General features: G+C 33.9%; 2 protein-coding genes across 2 annotated transcripts in view; one reads left to right on the top strand and one right to left on the bottom strand.

Annotated features, from left to right (window-relative positions):
- The window catches only part of LOC132706396 (uncharacterized), a 36,097-nt gene extending 20,567 nt beyond the window's left edge, over positions 1–15,530 (bottom strand). Inside the window, exons 1-8 of the mRNA XM_060677725.1 lie at positions 15,484–15,530; positions 15,348–15,386; positions 5,891–6,084; positions 5,425–5,832; positions 5,256–5,375; positions 5,011–5,200; positions 3,959–4,161; positions 3,584–3,908 (exon numbers count right to left, since the gene is read on the bottom strand). Coding sequence (XP_060533708.1) covers positions 3,584–3,908; positions 3,959–4,161; positions 5,011–5,200; positions 5,256–5,375; positions 5,425–5,794 — 1,208 coding nt within the window. The 5' untranslated portion in view covers positions 5,795–5,832; positions 5,891–6,084; positions 15,348–15,386; positions 15,484–15,530. The remainder of the gene's footprint in view (positions 1–3,583; positions 3,909–3,958; positions 4,162–5,010; positions 5,201–5,255; positions 5,376–5,424; positions 5,833–5,890; positions 6,085–15,347; positions 15,387–15,483) is intronic.
- The window catches only part of LOC132705902 (flotillin-2), a 289,458-nt gene that overhangs the window by 123,606 nt on the left and 143,071 nt on the right, over positions 1–22,781 (top strand). The gene's annotated exons all lie outside the window — the stretch shown is intronic.

The raw sequence follows: 22,781 nt of genomic DNA, 5'->3' as shown, positions 1-22,781 counted from the left end.
ACAGTCTTGGTTTTTGACGGATCCTCCCCCAAAAAGTAATTATGACTTTCATACTTATTGTAACTGGATAAACCCAACAATCAATAATTTATTCATACGTAAGTAATAGGAACAGGGACGAGACTGTTCTTTAATTGGAGAGAGATACGCGGGCTGCTACTTATATTTCTGACCTAGGCATCACCCAATATTTTTCATAACTTTCGACGTGGATTATCAACAAAGGAATGCATCGATGAACTTGATTCTTTATATGGCGATCTATCTTACAGCACTGTGAAAAATTGGTATAACGAATTCAATCATCGTCGACGTCAGCTCGAACGTTAATCATGTACTGATAATGCAAGATCTTCATGTAACATATCGTGAGATTGAGAGATCCTTGGGCATTAGTACGACAAGAATCAATAAGATATTGCATGATCATTTGTTGAAGATTTGTTCGCGTTGGATTCCGGATAATTTGACAAACGCTCAAAAAAGCTTGTGGCGAGTGATGCAATGTTGAGATGTATCAACATAGTGCTTCATTAACATCCTCACAGCTGGCGAATTATGGATCTCAGCATATGAGCCTTAAACAAGAGGCACATCGGAGAAACTGGTTGCCTGTTTATTCGGTATTACAGGTCATGTAGCGACAACCATTTGTTTGCCAGAAGTCAAAATAACCAGCCAAAGCATCGAATTCTCCGGCCATCCGCCGTGAAGCCCTGATTTGGCAGCTAATGACTTCTCTTTTTATTCCCAATCATTAAAAAAAAAGTTAGGTGATCAACGATTCTCTACTTCCGAAGAAGCGGTTGGTGCTTTCAAAACGCATGTTTTGAAACTAACTCAATCAGAGCTTCCAATTAATGCAAAAGTGCATTGATCTTCATGGGGAATTTATATAATAATATTTGAATAATAAGACCAAGTTCTATGATAAATATTTGTTTTTTTCTTTATTAGGCCAGAGGTATAAGTAGCAGCCCTAGTATAAGGTATTATTGAACTGTAGAACTTAGTATTTTAACCGTACTCCATAAGCGTAGTATAGCGCCTACGATGATTGTCAGGGGTCCCGAGTGTGGCAGGTAGACGGATAAGTGGTTGACCTACCTTTGCTTTATTATTTAAAATTAGAATTATAGTTTGACGCAAGTGGTTGATTTCGTTCCAGTCATGGGTTTTGTGGAAAACTTTTAAGGAAATTATTTTTAGGTTACGGAAAAACTTTAATCAGAAAATCACTTTTAATGGAGAAAGACGAAGTGATCTGGTAAAAGGTGACGGGATAAATACTTAAATGGTAGAATGGTCCACAGGAGTAACACATCCTTGGGGAAAGGAAAAAGATTAATTATTTATCACATTGGTAGTAAAAAAGGTTTTGTCGCTGGTGGCTTACTAGCATTTCAATCAAAATGTACTGTAGAGTGTCACGGGGACATGAATGCTGTTGTTTTTAAAGACTACTTCCAGCAAATCTTATACCTCCAACGTATGTTACTATCGTGACAGTTGTTTTACCGCGTGTTTCGAAAAAGGTTCTTACTAAGTTGTCATTAATGGTTCCTTTATGTTGAGTCCAAATCACTCGTCACTAGACCCAAAACAAATTGTAAAAAAGCTTTAAAAGAATCCTCCTACAATAACAATAAATTATTAATTAGTGATTTTCAATATCACCATCTGGACAATAGTGAATAAAATATGATAAATATATGATAAAAAATATTTTAACTTTATCTTACTTTGGATTAACTGGAAAAAAGCTAGAAGTTGAAACCAATTATTAATAAGGTTAGCAAAATAGACAAAAAACAAGTGTTAATGGAATGGTGCGCAGATTGCGCACTTGGTGATTTATTTACCTTCAGGAAATGAAAAAGTATCAATCCCACAACAGTTGTATAATTTACCTAGATTAAACTTGATTCGATACACATGATGCAATTTCGGTTAAAATGTCAGACAAACGCACATTAAAATAAAGGAAAGCGGAAAAGAGGAATTATGCTAAATTGCTTGGTGTTATCTGCCAAGAATCTTGAGGACTCTAAGCTTGGGCTATCGTTTATCTTTTAAGAAATATTCCTGATAACAGTGTCATTGTAATGGATAACGCACACTATCAGAGCTGATATTATTACTAATGCGATATTATTATGCATAAATAAACAATAAAACCTTAAAACCTTTAAAGTCCGTATCTGTCCTACAACAACGACTTAGGAATTGTAGGATTGGCTAGGTGTCTTATTGCCGTCGGCAAGTTTTTTCGATAATTGCCGTCAAAAGCCAAGCTAATATACAGGGTGCGGCAAAAAGGTAGGCAGGATTTCAAATAGTGGTTGTTCGGTTTGTAAAACCGGTAACACTGTGAACGCACTCGCGTTAGGCAGACAAAAGTATGCAATTTTCAGTTATCGACATGGCTTGGAGCGGAGTGCATCGTGCTTTCGTTGTCGAGTTTATTAGAAATGGGGAATCTGTAATAGCGACGCGTCGGTGGGTTTTACACTTCAGGGAAACAGGTTCTGCGCTTAACAGAAAATCTACTGGCCGACCAAGGACAGTAAGAACACCGGAAAATGTGAATGCAGTAAGAGTTTCCATACAACAGTCTCCAAGGCGTTCAGCTCGTAAGCATGCAGCTACTTTGAGAATTCCCGATAGAAGTGTTCGAAGAATTTTACACAACTCACTCCAAATGCGTCCGTACAAAATGATTGTAGTGCAGGAATTAAGCGCAAGAGATTTTGAAACCCGTACAAATTGATGCCGGGATATTCTTCAAAACATTCTCGGAGGCGCTGTATTCATGTCTAGTGATGAAGCTCACTTTCACCACTCGGGTACCGTAAATAAGCAAAACTTCCGTTATTGGTCAGCAAATCACAGGAACTTCATGACCGACCTCTTCACAGTCCAAAAGTCATCTTCTGGTATGCAATCTCGGAGTTCGGCGTGTGGGGTCCTTACTTTTTCGAAGAAGATGGAATAACGGTAACAGTCAACGGAGACCGATATTTTGATATGCTTAACAATTTCCTGCGTCCAAAATCGAACGAGTTGAACAACGATCAAAGAGAACATCTTTGGTTCCAACAGTATGGTGCTACATCGCACGCAACGCGTCGTTCACTAAATCTTTTTCAAGAAATGTTCCTAAACAAAGTGGTGTCTTTACGGAGTGATCTTGGCTGGCAGCCACGTTCGCCTGATTTGTCGCCTTGCGACTTTTTTCTTTGGGGTTACCTGAAAGCGAGACTTTTCACACATCGTCCGCGGACTTTAGAAGAAGGCAGCCATAAGACAAGAAATTGCCTTAATTCCTCAAGAAATGATCCATCGGGTAATGATGCGCTTCCGCGAGAACTACAAGAGTGCCTTGAAAATAATGGCCGTCATTTAAAAGACCATCATTTTTAAAAAATAACATTCCTAAATGGCATAAAATGTACATTTCAAAAATAATTTTAAAAAAATGTTTGCTATATGTAGTTTGGTTTTTATCAACATCCCAAATAGTACCTATCATTTTGCCGCACCCTGTAGTTCAAGAAATATTATAACACATGCGATTACTTACTTGGTATTTACAAACGCTAGCCCCTCAACACCGCCGAGGGTAGTCATCGGTCCTCTTTCGCTTAGAACGTATTGCATGGTCATCGGAATAGCTTGGAACCTGTCTTGTACTATGGAGACCGGTTTGTCGATTCTAAAAGTTAACCCGCCCATGGCGACGTGATCGTACATGTTCTCGCCCACGGGGAGGTCCCTTAGAATAGGGATTTTGTGCTTGTTAAGCTCACGTCTCGGTCCAATACCGGATAACATCATTATCTGGGGCGTGTTGATGGACCCGGCTGACATAATCACTTCTTTCCTAGCGAGGACCACTTGTTTCTTGCCTGGAAGCGGTATCGTTGAGATGATATTTTAAATGGTGCTCAGTCCTCACCGTTCCGTGCGAATTCGACGCCGAAGGCACGCATGTTGGAGGGGTTGATCAGGATTCTTGTAACGTGGGAGTTGAGTGCTACGTGTATGTTTTTCCTGAGCTTGACTGGCCTGAGGAAAGCCTTGGCCGTGGAGCACCGCTTGCCGCGTCTGATTGTACCTTGGGCTATCATGAAACCGGCTTGTTCTGCTCCATTTATGTCTCTAGAAATTATCCAGGTTTTATTTCTTTAAGAGACTGCCATAATTACTAGTTTCTTTTTCAACGAATTTAATGCTTGTAAATCTTACCAAAGGTAAGTTAAAGTTTTTATCCTCCTATAGGTTCATTACCATCGTTTTCGAAAAAAATTACCCTTAAAAAGGTTGATATTTACGGTAATCTACCAAACAGAAATCAACCTGTCAAAGTAAAGAAGTACTCTTATTTGTTCAGGTCTCGAAATCGCAGGCGACCAAGTCCTTTCAGCATGAATTAAAATAGGTTTTTGATGTTGGTACGATTCTAGTTTTCTTTACAATTCACAATTCCTTCAATCCTACAGAAAAATGAGGATTCTTCAATTATGAAATCTATAAATCGAACATTTATTTATCAGAACTAAAGAAAAATAAAAGCTATCGTTGGCTTTTCATATCATCGAAATTATCATTATTCGAAACATCTTCATTTATTTATGTGCAAAAACTATGCATTCTACCGAACAAGCTAAGCGTTTTTTAGAAGCGAACTTTTCTGAAATAAAAGAAATATTTGAATTATACAAAATTTGGATAAATATGGACAAATTTGAACAAATATGGCAAAATGACAACGTTGGCCATCACATATTGGGTTTAGTCCTGACGATGACTGAGGTTTAGAGCCGAAACGTTGGCATGGTTCATATGACGATTTCACTGAATATACTTGTATTATTCAACTGGCACAATCAAAAAAATGGTGCCGATTGCTATTTTGTCAAAAAAAAATCTCAAATCGACCTTATTTTGCCACTAAAGTTATTTATATATTTCGCATACCAAACATAAATTTTTTTGGAACTTATTTACCTGTTAGGATAACCGAGTTCCATGCCAGCTTGGACGAAAGCTACAACCAGAGGCGATCGCCACGGCGATTCTTGAATCGTTAGAAGCCCACCCTTACCGTGGTAGGGCGTCTTGGCTAAGTACGGATTCCTGTTGTCTTCGGACTTGATAAAGTACTTGAGGACGTCCCGATATCCCCACCCTGGATTGCCTGGCAAGGAGATAAAAATTAATGGCGCCTTATCGCCTATAAGTGAGAAATTTACCAAGTTGTTCCCACAAGTTATAATCGTGCTTGTTCCCTCGAACATATAACATATAATTTAGTACGCTGGAACCTCCAAGGACCTTGCCTCTTGGCCAGTTGCATTGTCCGTTGTTCATTCCTACAATCACGTCGATAACAGTACATCATCTTAAGTAAAATGGTTTTACCTAGACATGCTTTTCCTGTATTCTTTGTTTTGTACACCCAATCGAGCTTAGACAGTTGCAGGTAAGCGGCCAGCGACGGCACGTCCGAAATGTCGTTCTCGTCCGGACCTGCTTCCAATAAAAGTACTTTCCAGTCTGAGATCTCCGACAGTCTCGACGCTACAACTGCTCCAGCCGATCCGCCTCCCACCACAATAAAGTCGTATTCCTTGTAGAGATTCTTTTGGTCGTAGACCGGGGATTCGGGATCGAGCCTATTGTAATTTAAGTAAGCTAAACTGGCCAAGATCAAAGGCAAGATCCAAATGGTCGACCCGATTACGCCGGCGCTTTTCAACGCAGTAGATACGAGCAGCGTTTCCAGAGCCATAGCCTAATCCTAACCGTGTTAATTGATATCACAGATACCTAAACCAATCATGACCATTTAGTTTGGTAAAATTTCCAGGTCGCGATTTTTCCTCACCCTCTACTTATTCGATGACTAGATTCTGGTTGTCTCGACTAAAATAAAATCTAAAACTCTTCCTCCCTCAGTCTGGAGGACGAATTTTCATTTTCAGCCAGCGGAATAGGAGCCTTCTCTTGTTTGGTAAGCGCAGAGGTAAAAGAAGCATGTCTACATCAACTGCTTTCGATGGATGTCATCTTAGTCGGCTTCTGAAAAGACGAAACGAACGTCTTACAATGACTGGAGCCAGCCCTGTTTGATAATCAACGCATGTTTACACATCCCGCCATTCGAGAGATAACGAGCGAGACACGCTCCATAGAGGGCAGTCAGTCATTAAACTGAAACGTGCAACCATTTTAATAAAAAGAATGATCTCGTATTTTATACGTTTTTGTAAAATAAAAAGAATAATTGATAAAATGATATTTTTTATTGCCTATTCGTTTGACACTGTTTTCGGTTTTTGTCTGGCTGGATACTTTTCAGAAAATATCAAAATGTTGTAAAATGTAATGTTGTGTAATGTAAAAAGTATATAATTTTTGTGTTAATAACTTAATTAGACGACATGATTTACAGGGTTTATAAAAAATTCTCGATTTTTTTTGCACATTTTGCGGTTATCTTCTTGGCAATTTAATAGCTTTGGGAAAACGTATTATTTCTAATATTTCGAAACGTTTTGAAACAGCAAATCTTTCAGAGTTTTTTTAAATGGTAAGCTCGATAAAATTATAAAAATGTGGTATTTGTGTTTGACAAAATGATTTTTTTTTTCACGTGAACAATGGTATCACTGTTTTAAGAGCATGCAATGTTATAATGTTTCTCCACAAATTATTATGATTTTCTAATAAATTACGATTTTCCCTGAAACAGTTAAATTTAGGTATAGAGCATATAGAACAGATATAATACGTATTTTTATTGATCTTAATATAGAGTAATTACACAGTGGGCGTTTACTGTTTAAAATGTTGCAAGGTTGATTTCGTAACGTATAAAGGTATGATAGAAATATTTAAATTCTGTATTTAAATAAATTAAAAAATTATATAAATTTATATAGCTCGTTAGAAAAATGAAAAAATTCGATTTAAAATTAGATATGTAAGTTTAATTTTTGATATTTTGCCTTATTCTGAGCTATAAACAAAAAATAGAGGAATTCTACAAAGATGATCTAAAGTAAAAATTTTAAAAAATTTAAGAAAAATACTTCGACAAAGGAAAAATTGACCTTAAAAGCTAAAGGTAGATTTGAAATCGGCCTTAATTCAAGTGAAAAATTAAAAAAAAAACAGTCTAAGGTTGAGGGGAATATATATCTTGGAGCTGCTGATAGTTTCTAACATTACAGAACGCCCTAAAGTTCAGTAGAGCCAATAATAGAAGCGAGGACACTTGAATTAGAGTTGTGTATAAGTTCTTGGGTCCGGTGTCCTCCAAAAAATTATCAAAATAAGATTAATAATTATTTAATACTATATTTATAGGTGTATGTTTAGGTAAGAATATAGCAAAGAGCGCTTTATATACATTTTTTAATAAAATAATAACAAATAAATAAAAGTTATAAGATATAATAATAATTTAAGTTAGGTTGATCTTTGATAAAAATTAAGGAAAATATAGTGTCATTTAAAAATGTAAATTATCTATATCTGTATATCTATAAAATGCAAAACTGTAAAATTTTCGTAATAAACTTTTTCCTTTATTTCTGTTAGACTTATTAGAGTTCGGTTAAGAGAGGTTCCAGAATGTTTTCCATAAAGAAAAATGTCGTCGGTCGATTACTATACTGTCCGGCTGTGGGAGCTGGTTCTATTTGTAACGAAACGGGCAAAAGTAGTATTCCTAATCTTCGCACAATTGAATTTTTCGAAAATTTGATTTCTCTGTGACATTTAGCCAGCGATGAAGATAAAACGGGGTCGAGGAAATGCCACCTTTCACTTTCGCTTTCATTCTTGGAGCGATTTTCAGGAGACGGTTAATCGTTCAGATTTATCACTAGGAAACGGTGAGATATGGCGGAAGCGAATTGAAAACTGTACCGAACGAGACGTTTGATACTTTCACGCGACACGACCGTTTTAGGGAAAATGGCCGTTCGAGAATGGTCAGGACTGCGAAAAGCAGCGGTCGTTCTATTATTTCGTAAAAGGAACCCGCACTTTCTGTATCGGTTGTAACAGTCATCTCAAGGAACTTTTTTGTACACCGTGTACCAAATAAAAAAATCCACTATACGATCTGGAAACCTATATTAGATACGAAAAAAAAGTTTCATACAAAAGTTTCTTGGGCTCTCCTGAAGATTTAAAATATTTTAATTTTGTTGATACAGGGTATCCCAATAATGTCCCTCCCCCCAACATAATCTTTGTTATTTTAAATGGAACACGACATTTTTTGAGTCCTTGGTTAAAATAAAGGTCACTTTCTTAGGAAATTTCTATTCGAATTTTGCATAGTTTTGGCAGAAATTGAGGTTCTGTGTTTTTTTTTTTCATATTTTGATTGCCCCATATAAAATTGTGTTGTGACGCTACTGATTCAGGTATTGCAACGAAAATTTAACCACAGACTAAGTACATGATGCAGTACTCAATCAGTTTGACAGATGCGCCTCAGGTTATGCAGGGGATTTGGTGATTTTCAAATAGAACACCCTATATTTTTATTCAGATATCAATTCCAGGACAAAAAACAAGGTAAGTTTGTAATTTATCTTATATTAAAATTTTACTTATTTTTTGAGATATTCTAGGTTCAAGATAACATCCGTATAAATTTTTGTTGAATTTAGAACTGCCCACATTAGGTCACTTTGCAATATTGGGTGTTTTTTAAATAGCAAAGACATATTACTACCTCTTTTAAAGAGATAATACTCCAGATATATGAATAAAACCTATTGCTGACCATACAGATTTAGTAAAACTCTGGAATTCATATTTAAAAAAACATATAGTTTTAATTATCTAGCTTAATTGAAAATAGCTAATAACAAAAATAAATAATTAAAGTTTATAGGCTAACTAACCAAGGAAACACATTTCAATAAATAAATCTGTTAAAAAAAGTTAACTAAGAAGAAATAAGGTTTAGTTCAAAATGTTCATTTTAAAATGCTCGTCGCATCTGGCATCAAAACAGCAAAGAAATATTGAAATATATAAAAACGTGGTTGGCTATGACATCACAATCTTTTTTTTTTGACACATTAAGATATAAACAAACTTAATCATTTCTGTTCGTTTTTGTTGTCGTTCATGTTTCTATTCAAAAAGGTCATAGTTGTCAGGTTTTTTGTTAGTATATATTTTATTTGTATTGCAGTAAGGTATAATTCTTTGGTTAACCCATAAGCTTTAATTATTTATTTTTGTTATTTTGTATTCTCAATTAAGCTAGATAATTAACTATTAACTATTAACTTTAAATATGAATTCTGAAATTTTATTAATTCTGTTAAAGTTTGTAGTATAGGGTCGTTTGTTTTCAAAATTTCCATTCTATAATGATACCCTGTATTGTTAGCAATAGGTTTTATTCGTATATCTGGAGCATTATATCTTTAAATGAAGTAGCATCGTGATATTTAAAAAATAAATAAATTTATCCGGTGTTATCTGAAACCTCGAATATCGCAAAAATTAAGTAAAATTTTAATATTAAATAAATTACAAACTTGCCTTATGTTTTGTCCTGAAATTGATATGTGAATAAAAACATACGGTGTTCCATTTGCAAATTTTGAGATTGTGTCAATTTAATTCGCCAAAACGGCACCACCTATTTGGGACATCCTGTATAAGCTGAGGCGCATGTGTCAAACTTATTGAGTAGTGCATCATTTCCTTGGTCTGCGGTTAAATTTTCGTTGAAATACCTGGATCGGTAGCGTAACAACACAATTTTATACGGGGAATCAAAATATGAAAGAAAAAACAACAACACAACCTCAACTTATGCCTAAACTATGCAAAGTTCGAATAGGAATTTCTTAAAAAAGTAACCTTTATTTTAACCAAGGATTCAAAAAATGTCGAATTATACAGGGCGGTCAATTTAAAATAACAAAGTTTATGTCGGAGAGTCCAAGAAACTTTTGTGAGAAACTTTTTTTCTTATCTCCTATGGGTTTCCAGATCTTATAGTGGATGGTTTTATTTTTTCACACGGTGTACATAGACCGAACTTTGCGCTATGATGAGCTCAAACCCACCTCAAACGTATTCGATCCCATTACTTCAAAATTAAATCAACGCTGAAAAAGGATATTTTACATAGTTTCACTACCTATAATGGGAATTTGCGTAGCTTTTTAACTTCGCTATCCAGTGTCCCAAACGTGTGAGGCGTTAATGCATTTGACTTTTGTAGTAAGGCACAATTATTTTCTCACTTTGAGGCTCTCGGTTTTTAATATCCTACAAGATGTTTCTTTTCAGCATTTTCCCTTAAACTTTATTGTAGATATTATTAGTAAGTTTGTTTGAGCGTTGATTTAACTCTTGCACTTGTATGAATTTGATTTTGATGTTGTTTTTCGTCGACACGTCATAAAAAAGTTAGTATTTCTGAAACGGACATTTTACCAATTTTTAAGCAAAGCTGAAATTAATCCAGTTATATTTAAAAAAAAAATTGTATACTCGGGTCTGTATATCGCGAAGTAGGTGTGTAGTGTCTATGACTCGTGTCGGGAAGTTGAAGAACGGTTCCGAAGAAAGTGTTATGAACCGGACGCACGCCCGGAATTTGCGATATGAAATGCCATTTCTGATTACGCAATCGACTATTTATGTTTATAATGAGTTGGTTGCGCAGTAAGTAGGTTTATCGTAAGTGCAATATCAGTAATTATTTTCAACTTTTACTATAAAACACGGACGCTCATTACGGATGGTTTAACATTTTTTGAATAATTTTTTCTACTACCTACGTTCAAATACAAAGTATGCACCCATCAAGCGTGAGGAAAGTGTCACTTTATCAGCTTCTTTATTCACTGCGGACCAGTTCGGGCGGTTCCGGCACGCGAACGACGAGTTCGAGAGCAATCGGATATTTTGCAAAAATATTACCAAAAAATGTTATCGTCGACGAAATATAATATCCAACACATTCATAAATAAATAAAAAATAAACATCTTCAGTCATTGATTTATTAAGCTGTCGCTTCGCTCATGTGAAATCAAACTGGTGAATAATTTGTAAGGAAATTTCGATATGACCGCCTTGTAGGTTAACTTAACTTTTAGATGGAACATGCTGGCTTCAATTTTGCTGTTTCCACCACTTTAGTTTATAAAACCTTTTTAAGGGTTAAAAAGTTTAAGTTACCTTTTGTTTTTCGTTTACATGATGGGAAAAAGCGCGCGTATATATATTAATTAAGGATTTTTGTTTTTGTTTAAAGTTGCCATTCAAATACATTCAAATGAATTTTTTAAGGTTGCTTTTGTTAAGTTTTTATAGAATTCAGGTTTTTACTCGTTGGTGTATTTTTTAATTTGTTTGGTCTTACTTGCTTACAGTGTTCCATATTATAAATGCGAGAAATTTTAATAGGTGTATATTACAGATTATTATATATATTATATTATAGATTTGTCCCAACCGCAATCAGAAAACGGTTTGGAAATGTAAATTTCCGTCACTATACTGATTTTTATCATGCAAAAAACATTCATCGTAACGAAAAATCAATTCACTGACAAAGTTAATATAAACAATGGATCAAAAGCCAATCAAAGTCTTTATCTAATTAGGTTTTGAAATTATATTTTTTATCTTAAAAACTGAAATAGAACAATAACGTTTTCTGAAAGTATTACTGTTATAATAACGCACTTTCTGCATATTTTTCCACGTTTTCATATTAAATTGAGGCGATTGAGTTCGACAACCCATATCAGTCCTCCGATCTAAATTTAAATAAGTTATGCCATAAGATGAGGAAAAATTATTTTTGATGGTTTTATTTAGAAATAATTTAGTCGAATGCTGCCAACTGATATACTATACATTATATTATATATATGTTATGTGCACGACACTTACACCAAATACACTCACGATAGTTTTATGAGAACTATCATTGTCTTTTGTTATCCGTATCAATAAAAAAAAGGCTCCACGTGAGTCCTGGCTAACTTATTTAAACACCGTGTATTACATAAGAGCTATCTTCTCAATAATAGTCAAAACCATACCTCCGAGAATTCGGTTTATATGGAAAACCCCAGTCGTTAACTGGCGGCTGTCACACGATCGGAGCACGCCACTGGCTGGCGAAGGAAGAAAGTGAAATTGGATCACGTAACCAGCGCCGCCTTGAATTGTGTTCCGCATATTTACCTTGCCAGTGAATTTATCTCTGACGGTTGCGGGCAATTTCAATTCGAGCATTACAATCTCGCGGTAAAACAATGCCCGTGAAAAGTAACTCCCACTGACTTGAGACAATGAACCGCGTTTGCCAAATTCCGATGAATCTTATCCGTGACAAGCAATAAATAATTACATATTTTATGTTATCCGAAGCGAGTTCTTTGATATTGTTGATCAACGTTTAAATTTTATAAAATCATCCTAAAGCCGGTTCCAGACCAAGCAGACCAAAATTTATTTTGGGATAAAAGTACTACAAAATGGAGACAATGTTTTAGGTGTCTGTCCACATCACAACAACAAAATCCAGTTGTTGCGAATGAGGTGTTTAACCATCTGATGTTTCCAGAAGGAGGAAAATTTTAAAAAGGAGGATTTATTCTTAATCGCCAGTTGTTATATTTTTCTCTCCTCTTCATCCTCTAGTGGGAAAAAATGAAACGCAAACGATTTTGGATAAGACCAAGCTTAGAAGAGAAGAGGTAAGATTCGTTCAAGCTTTGTGAATTATCTAAGAATGTCCACCGAAGGCTTGCATTGATCCTGCTCTTGCCAAAACATATACTAACCACATAAATGTAATAGAAAGGTTAATAACAACTTTAATACTGCTATAAACAGGCGATTTCTGCCAAAGTCAAGTTTTTCGTTTCTTTATTTCAAATAAATCTACTTCAATGCATCGGTGTTCTTGTAATGATTTTAGTAGCCCTTATTTATAGGGCGCGATAATAAGGGATGCTCCGTCTACAATTTTATTCGTTTGCAATATTAGTACTAGTACGACAGAACAAAATTTTCTGATATTTAACTGATTCACTGGTCTCCTACTTTTGTCAACAGGCACTGCCTCGAAAGCTTGTAAAATATTTAGACAAAACAGAGATTTAATCTTTACCGACTCGAGACGAAACAATGCTCTAATTTTGAAAAAGAAAACAAAAACAAGAAAAAAATGTTTTAGAAATGGGACGAAACACGAATGCCCTTGTTTTGTCGTTGCTTTGGCCGGTTCGTCTGGATCCGACATAATATAAACCAGCACGGAACAATAAGTGTAAGTTAATATAATAAAAGTTGAGTTATGTGGTTTACAATTAAATCTATTTGTAGCAGGACAGCGGATCGATTGTTTTATACCTCATGGTTTTTGATCGACGAGGACTACAAGACTATTGTATTTACTGTGTTGTATTTACTAAATAAATATCGATTCATATAACAAAACGTCCCAAGTTATAAATATGAATATAATATATAGTTAACATTTCTTAAAATTGTTGAGTTGAGTATTATCTATTGCCTAAGTGTAAAAATTAACAGGTGAACCTCATTGGAACTGACCAAAATTGCCGGCTCGCCATTGTTCGCGCATCAGGTGAAGCGTACAATACGGTGAAAGCAATTAATCAACTGCGTCCGTCAAATGAAAATGAAAAAAAAAAAATGACGGCAACGAACGAAAAATAATCTACGGGTGACTCGTAAATATTAAGTATCTCTGGTCATCCATCATAATTACCGAATATTTTAAGTAGTGGCCTAAATAACGACTTCACGTAAACATTGTCAAATAACTTGTGAATGCTGTAATTTTATTATGGTAATTAATTTATTGATTGTGAAAAAAGTGCCTCACCATTATGTCAACAATACTTTCTACTTTGTCTTAAATTGTGTACATCATATTTATTTATTTTTTATAATATTATGTAATATAATAATATGTAATATGGTATGATATTATGTAATTTGATTTTTCCATGTTTTCCAAAACATGTAATTGTTGGAAGCATGTAATAATTAAATGAATGGTTATACGATTCTCACTTGATTCTGATTAACTTCATCAGAATGCGAAACATTCGCAAATTCACAAATGAAATAAGTCCCTTGAATTGGAATTTGCAATTTGCAGGAGGCATGTTTTTAGATTTTTATACCATTCGGTCGGTTCAAATATAAATTAAAAAGTGTGTATGAGTCGGTAATGTCTATAAGATTACTTACAAAACTATCCAAATGATTTTGAAGAGATCTTCAAATCTCTCAATATGGGAAATAAATATTTTTTGTTAATTATTACTACTCTTCTGTTTTACTTTCCTTTTTTTGGTTACGTGTTGTATTAATTAAAATGTGTTTTTAAGTAAAAATATCGTGATTGCATTCCGCTCAAAATATCAGCTAAAAAGTAATACGAAAAATTAGATTAGCCTGTTATTGGTAACGTGTTAGAGGCATATTTTTTATTTTTTTGCAACATTGTCCTTCCACATATAAATTACAAAATCTTTATGAGACTGTGATGCCATAAAATTCCTTATCTTAATGAAAATAATGAAATTTATTGACAAATTGAATATTCTTGAAAAAAATTCAGTGGCCCGCATTCTATAAAAACGCACAAAAGTTGTTCGGAAGAGATCTTCAAACCTCTCAAGGGGGGAAATATTTTTTCATTGTAGCTGTTCTTATAATTTACTTTCATTTTTTTGTTTATGTGGTCTATTAATCAAAATTGGATCTAAGCTTTTTACATAATTATATGTCGATTGTATTCAGGTGACTTTTTAATTAAAGCTGCCCGTAACCGGTTTGTTTTGTCGTCAAAATTCTGGCGCTCATTATTTATAACCTACATACGAAATACTTTGTTATGTAAGATTGGCTCCGCTCATCGTCCAAGTAAGGTTAGCTTAACACCGATTGCGTAATGCATTTAAATCTCGTAACAGATTTTTGGTTTTTGTGTTAATTGGTTTCGTTGTTCGTTGTTGACGCCTCCCGCCTATGTCAAATTCCCTATTAACCCTTCACTTTGTTTGTCAAAATTAAGGTAATAATCTTCAGAGATATATTGTCCAAAAAAGCATTCAGTTTAAAAATTAATTTGCTTCATTAACGGACGTAATGTTTACTAATTTTACACTCTGGGAACGTATAATGTTTAATTTTCTGTAAATTTAATTGATATTCTTGTATTATAACAGTGTAAAGTTAACAGCGATTTAATTATATGTATTTGGGAAACGGATTGGAGGAAAAAAATCCCACTTACCCTAAAAAATCTGCTCCTCGATTCGATTGCTGGGCCAATCTAGAAACAAAAAATACATATTGGTTCCAAAATGAATGTCGCGCTTTTTTTCTACAGCGAAACGATCAAAGCGTATTGTAACAGAAAAAAAACTCACTTAATCGTCGATCCGAAACGTGAGACGAAAGTAAAAGTTGAAGGTACCCGCCGAAGTCTTCGACTGAATCGAAATCCGACCCTGGTTCGTGGTTCCTCTGCCATAGTGTTCATCCCCGCCAAGCGTGAACCACGAGCTGAAAATAGACCACGTCATTGGCGGGTGACATTCCAACTTAAAACGATCGTGTATTTGTCTGTCTGCTTTGCATAACTTTCACGTATGGTCCATCATGGAACAAAATGACGTAGCACGGTATTGTTTTGTGTATTTGCTGACTGATCGAAAATAAAAAAATCAAATATACCCTGTATTTTAAAAATACTCGTAAATATCATTTCTTAATGTGGATTATTTAGATGTTATGTTGGGTCGAAGATACGACTTATTCCAATCGGCGTCTCTTTTAAATTCAAACTGGGTCTCGATTTAAGTAAGATACAGGAGCAACCTAAAGTTATGTATTTCACAACATTGTATTATTGTTCCAAAAGCGATTTTTATAAGTTAGAGTTTTTTTAATTTATTGTCGGAAGGATTAAGAGCAATGTGGAATACATAAAGTATGACTTTAGCAGGGTAGTCTTGTTAACTATTTTCATGAATTCTGCTAAATTTATATATATTTATTACTCAATAAACAAATTTTTTTTGGGATAAAATTGCCTTCTATTTTTTGTTCCGTATTAGCCAAAATAGACAAAAAAAGTATAGTGTCTGAACATTTCACAAATAATTCATATTTTTCCCTCTTTCTTTCTTTCTCTTTCTCTGCTTGTTGGTTGTTTTAAGGAACCCATAGAAAATTTGATCATCAAGAAAATTTGAGCAACTTTCTATGTAAAATTTATTAAAACCCCGGAAGGAATTAACAAAGTTTGTGTAATCTTATCAGAATCAGACGTATCTGCTTCAGTCCCGGACTCACTATAATTCACAAAAACAAAATAAATTTGTGCATTCATGTAAAACTATAAATTGTATATGTTTGTATATAGTTTTTCGCTAATGGATTCCATTACCTTGTCGTTTTTATTGTTCTTGTTACACCATCATTTGTAAATTGTAAGCTCCATTAATGTATTATCTCGGGTGGGTAGATTTAAAATGAAAAGAGTGAACTTGTGAAGTTACAATTTTGGTATCTTCATCCGGGACCCTTTCTAGACTTTTGCTTGGGAAGTTCCACTCTTTTTCTCCCCCGCAGTAATTTAAAATGGTGGACTTTCCAACTCCAATCTTAAAATTTGGAAAATTGTATTTTAGGAAATCGCGTATATTTAAAATAATAACTTTTCCCAGATTAATAGTGGACAATTATTGGAATATCTCCGTTGGTAGATCAAGTAAAATGGTGAGGTGTCAAAATCGACAACAAGTATCGTCACCCTAAGATTAATAAATAATTTAACTTATTAGCGCAAGTCATCTAGCGTAATCGAATTGTTTTTTAATTTAATATCAAAAAGACAGAAAGCTTTTATGTTTTATGTCATGCACAGAGAGCTATCCAAAATTAATAATTATTTAGACTACTTTTTTCCCGACCTCACAAACTTCGCAAAGTCCAATTGACGTGTCTGACGTTTAACTCAGAGAAGATATTGAGTAACTTTTTCTGAACGCATCGTGTGAGATAATTAGTGAATCAAGCGTGAGTCGCGGCCTTCAAAATTTTAACGCGTTGAATAATATTTAGTATTCAAGTGTAAATTGGTTTGTCCAAAATTGCGAACGAGTGTTAATTATTTTCGAAAATAGTATAAGTTTTATTAGGACGCCTGCAGCATGCAAGGCCATCGAACTATTATTTTTGTTCTCCAAAAATTGCACTCCATTGTTGTCGTCCAAAACAATTGTTGTATTTAATAAGAAAGGGAAGTCCGTTGTTTTGAAAGAGACATAAAAACATTTTTCGATATAAAAATTTTCCTGTGCAATACAACATTAAAAAGAGATTAATTAATAAATTTTGGAGACTAATGTAACAGAACCGAAAAGATAGATTTTTCTTATATTTTCCATACCATATTTTTTTTCGTTAAAAAATTATTAATTTATATTGTTTTTATGTTTCGTTTTCTTTTTGTCCTTTACTAACCTTGTTTTAATTTATTTATTTTAATTGTTCTACAAAAAATGTAATAATCTAATGATGATGACTGCTTAACCGAAACGTGTTCAATAATGAATAGTAATAATTTTTATTATATTGCTGGAAGAAGACTGGTAGGTAGTCTTTGCTTTGCTTATATATTTTTATGGGAAATTTATTGAGTTTTTCTAAGTGCTCGAAAATTTTTCAAACGGTGCATGAAAAAATCTCGCACAGTTTGTTGCTCAGATACAGTTAGCTCATTTGGTCATATCATACAGAAATTGTCAAATTAGCCAAATATTCAATTAAGTCGCCCTTTGGGTATTCTCAGATTAGCTGAAATGTTTCAGCATACCTTTAGAACAAAGCAAATTATGAGCAAAATTATCTACTGTATAGTATAGTCAGAAATGAATATGTGATTTATAGGACTATATAATGTTTCTCCTTTCTTCTTCTTTTCTTCTTATGTAAATTGTTATGAGATGACATCGTTGGGATTAGCCTGTACTATCCCTAATGTTCACCAAATAAATAAATAAACAAATAAATACATAAATAAATATAAATTTTGCTCTCTCTGTAGGTCAGCCTTGTTATCATTCTTCCGGAATACGTTCACCTTCACAGCGCCAAGTTGGGATTACATATCGTAATTGCATCGGGCCAAGAGAAAGTGTAAGAACGCCACCGGTTTCAAAAGTAAATAGATTAAAATCGTGACCGTATAATACAAGGTACAAGAAACGCCAAACATGTAGTCGGATGTTCTTTCAATCTAACCGCCCACGAGCCTTTCTTCGATTTGGTTGCCTGAGGTCACCTAGAATTCTGATATCGATTTAATTCGATACGTCAACTAGTATCGATTGAGCTCAGAATTTCAAAAAGCCGTTTTAATATTGTTCTTGTATCATGCGAAATTTGGAATCATCTAACCTTATTGTTCACATATATTTTTTTATTGTCATTTGGTGTTAAAACGAACACGATTCAAGATCCAAATTAGGAGAGTTAACCATTGACCTGTACTCTCATTAGACTCAGCTTCGATAATGCCTCCTTGGTATAGCTCTTTGCCTCTGATCTGGTTATGTCTAACAGATGAAAACTCACTCTCGATAGGCCTTCACATTTGCATAGCACGCACATGGCTGTTTTGTCCTCTTCTTGGCGGAATCAGAATCAGAAAATTTTGCCTGTTGAAAGTAACAATATAAAATTATAATAAGGATTGGAATTGAAGACAAAAGTTATAACAAATAAATGTAGTGATTTAGTTTGTAAAGAAAGAAAAAATCGCATAATAGAAAAATTTGAGTATTTGTAAGCGAATGGAAAAAAGTCATTTTATAAGCAAAAATGTTGTCTACATCAATAAATGTTTTCAAGGGTTTTTCAATATATTTAAATGCATCAATAGTTTTTAGTTTTTATGTTTTGTCGAAAAACCCACTTTTTGTTAGATTCGCTATTTTTTTTATTGACAATAATTATAAAGGTTTTTCACTGTCTCTGTCTCAAAATTTTTATACCGAATTGCAACTTAAAATGATTTTTTCGCTTGTACTGTTTAACTGTTAACTATTTACTGTAAACACAAACATATTACAGATAAAGTTTCATAGTTCTGGCGCACCCGGCATAAATCCTCTGGAAAAATATGTCGACAATAACATAATTAAAAAAAAAGTTGAGAAATTTTCAAAATAGATCTTATATGTTTATTTCGTTACTTTTGAAGGATCACTGTTACACGCTTTATCGTCTTGGAGTCTGTACTCCGCTTTTGAGGTGGCTGTAGTTGCTTATATTAAACCTTACCATCCTAAGTGTCATCTTCAAAACTAAAAAAACATTAAGAAACTGTCGTCATATAATCACAAGTATTCTGTCGCATGATAGTTAGCTCTCCCTCATAATATGCTTTTAATTTGCCTCTTGTGCCAAGTATTATCTTCGAATGATCCCATAAAAACTATTAAATTCAGATAATATCTTAATATTTGCATATAGGTAAGTCATAACTCGCCGTAAATTAGGAAATATAAAGTCAAAATCTATATTTTTAGACTTTGCTCATTATTTCTAGGAAAGGTAGTTAATGCGAATGATGGCCCCAGATGTGGCTTGTTAAGAGATAATGTTTGTTTTTAATCTAAATAAATCCTTAAACTCAGTAATCCTCTATGGAGAAAGGATAGTTTCCTCCTTTCATTTTTACACATTTTCAATTCGGATACCATCCAATTGTACCCCTCGACCCTTTCGACATATTACGTGCGTTAATTGGTAGCATTTTGCAGTATTTTTATATTATAGAAAATGTTAAATTTAAGTATAAATAAATGAATAATATAAATAAATAAAATAAAATTTTACTGTTAATCGACATTCTATTAATTCTAACACTAAACGACTGAAAGAATCGTTTTCTAGCGTCTCTAGCGTTTTCTAGCATTTCTAATTTGAAAGAAAATTGAACTCGACGTTCCGTGGACGTCGATATGGGATGTCGATATTGGAATACAACAAAATTCTATATCGCAGTCTCACGCGTATACGAAATCGAACGCTAAGCGCCACCCGACATGGACCTAGTCGAAAATCGAATTATCCACTTTTACTTTATCGAACCCTGCTGATTTGCGCTCGAAGATGCACGTACGCCTCATCGCGAAACAATCTCGTTTATTGTGTTCTTCACGTTTTCAAGCCGTTATGTAACCATCGTTACCTAACGTCGTAAGAATTGTTTAAAGCATTTTCACTTTGTGACTACGTTCAGCGATTCTCAATTGGCTCGTCGCAAAATGTTAACAGATATTTTGATGTCCTTTTTTTTTGATTCCCTCTGTTATATATGGATAACATATATAATACTGTTATAATCTGTTTTAGAAATGTGTCGAGTAGCAAAACCTCATTATGTATGCAATGACTGTAACGGAAAATTTTTAGGCTTCCGTTTTTAGTACCAAAATATTATCTGACTGTAAACTAAACGCACATTTATGAAATTAGACCATAGATTGCCTAGCGCGCTGGGAGAGATTTCCAAAGTAAAAAAAACAACATGCATGGCAATACAATGTACTAGTTCAAAATTGGGTTGATACTAGTTTCTAGCTTATAATCGAAAGCTTCTTAAATTATTTCATATTTTATTTCAATTGGACCTAGAAAAATTGACTTTCAACTGATTGTCGTCAGAATATTTTTAGTTACAGGTTGAAATATCAGCTACGTATATAATTTTTCCATAAGCTTGCATAAATTGTTACATGTTTATACTACATACAAAATTACGTTTCCTTCATATCCGCTTATAATTACTGTAGAATATCTGTTTATTGAAACGGGATAGCAATGAACACTGCTGAGTGGGATATATTGAAAAATTATTAAAAAAAAATAGATAAGTCAGTCTGCACTCAAAAATACTTGGGTTAGTTGTATATTGTGCAACAAATTTGGGTCTTTATTAAACGAATAACTGAAGAATCACTTTATTGATTGATTGATTTGTGATTTAACCAGTAGTAGCGTCTTTAAAAAGAATCAATTTGTTTAAGTATCCTTCAGTAATCTTAAAATATACCGACGGTATTCATAGAGCAGATCAAAGTTTCTCTATAGCACTACGAAAATGCAAATTAAATGTTACCTACAGAATTAAAACATTTCTTAGAGTTATATTATCAAGGTGATTGATTACGCAGACTGTATTGGCTTGATAAATAAATGGCGTAATTAGTCATATTGATAACTTAATTATAATAATAGTTTTGTAAATAATAAATTCTTTTCTTTATAGATATAAATTTAATTAAAAATAAATATCAACAGTTTTCTTCAATATATTCTTTTGACATCCACCTACGCCTGTAGACACAAAAATTAGTTCAAATAAACTCATGATTTTTCCATTCGAGGGTACTAAATAAGTCGGTGATATAATAACTATTTACAAAACTTCTGGATTCATCCTGCGTCGGTTGTTGTTGAATCTATCTTGCTGACGGTTCGACAATGATCCTGTTGGCTTCTTCAGAGCGCAACTTAACCCAGTTTCAGTTTAGTTCTGAAGAAACCAACAGGCGATTCAATAAGAACCGACGCAGGAGGAATCCAGAAGTTTTATAAATAGTATTTCAGTAGTCTGTGAAAATTTCTTTGAAAAATTCGGGATATTCAAACAAATCCGAAACTCAACAATATATTGACACTACAAAACGCAACACGAAAAAGATGAATACCAAAAGTACAAAAAGTAACCATGCGTCTCTAATGCTAACATAACCTAACCTTGACTAGACCCTAGTCTGCATTCGTTCCTCGGACCATAGATGTAGGATATATTTTATTGGTTCGTTTAACGATTACCAACACGCCCCCTCAATAAAATTATTCCTTACGAGGTTATGAAACATAACAAATAACACTCATCTTAGCTTTTCTATTTTAAACCTAAACCCAAACGTAACGTTTTAAATTTTACGTATGGTAATGGTTTTGTAAATAAATCTGCTAGTTGATTTTCACTCTTAACATATGTTACAGTTACAATACCATCACCGATCTTTTCATTGATAAAGTAAATCTTAACATTAATATGTTTTACTCGTTTATTGCTTTCAGGAATTTGAACTATACAAATTGCTGATCGATTGTCTTCATATATTGTTGTTGGGCTATCAACATGAAAACCAAAATTATACATTATTTTTCTCAGCCAACATGCTTCAGCTACTGCTAGTCTCAACGCTATGTATTCTGACTCTGTTGATGATATTGCTACTGTTTGCTGCTTCTTGCTGGCCCAGGCGATAGTACAATTAAACATCTTAAATATAAAAGCTGTGGTGGGTTTGCTATCAATCGTATCTTCACCCCAATCGGAATCAAGATATCCTATTAACAAATTCTTGTCATCTGGCTTAAACATTAGTTTTAAATCTAGTGTGCCCTGCACATAACGCAATACCCTTTTTAAAGCTTTGTATAAGTTTTCGTTTGCTTTGTCTTGAAATTGACTTAACAAATTAATGCTCTCACAAAAATCAGGTCTAGACCCCATTGCGGCGTACATTAATCTTCTCACAATACGTCTGCATAATTTTTGCAATGCCAGGTCAACTTTTTTACATTTAAAAATTTTCAAATTACTGTCTAAAGGAGTGTTAATGGATGTACAATT

This window comes from Cylas formicarius, unplaced genomic scaffold (genome assembly GCF_029955315.1).
Source record: "Cylas formicarius isolate icCylForm1 unplaced genomic scaffold, icCylForm1.1 PGA_scaffold_8__14_contigs__length_24414737, whole genome shotgun sequence".
Classification (NCBI taxonomy): Eukaryota; Metazoa; Arthropoda; class Insecta; order Coleoptera; family Brentidae; genus Cylas; species Cylas formicarius.
This window is presented reverse-complemented; position numbering and strand designations above follow the sequence as displayed.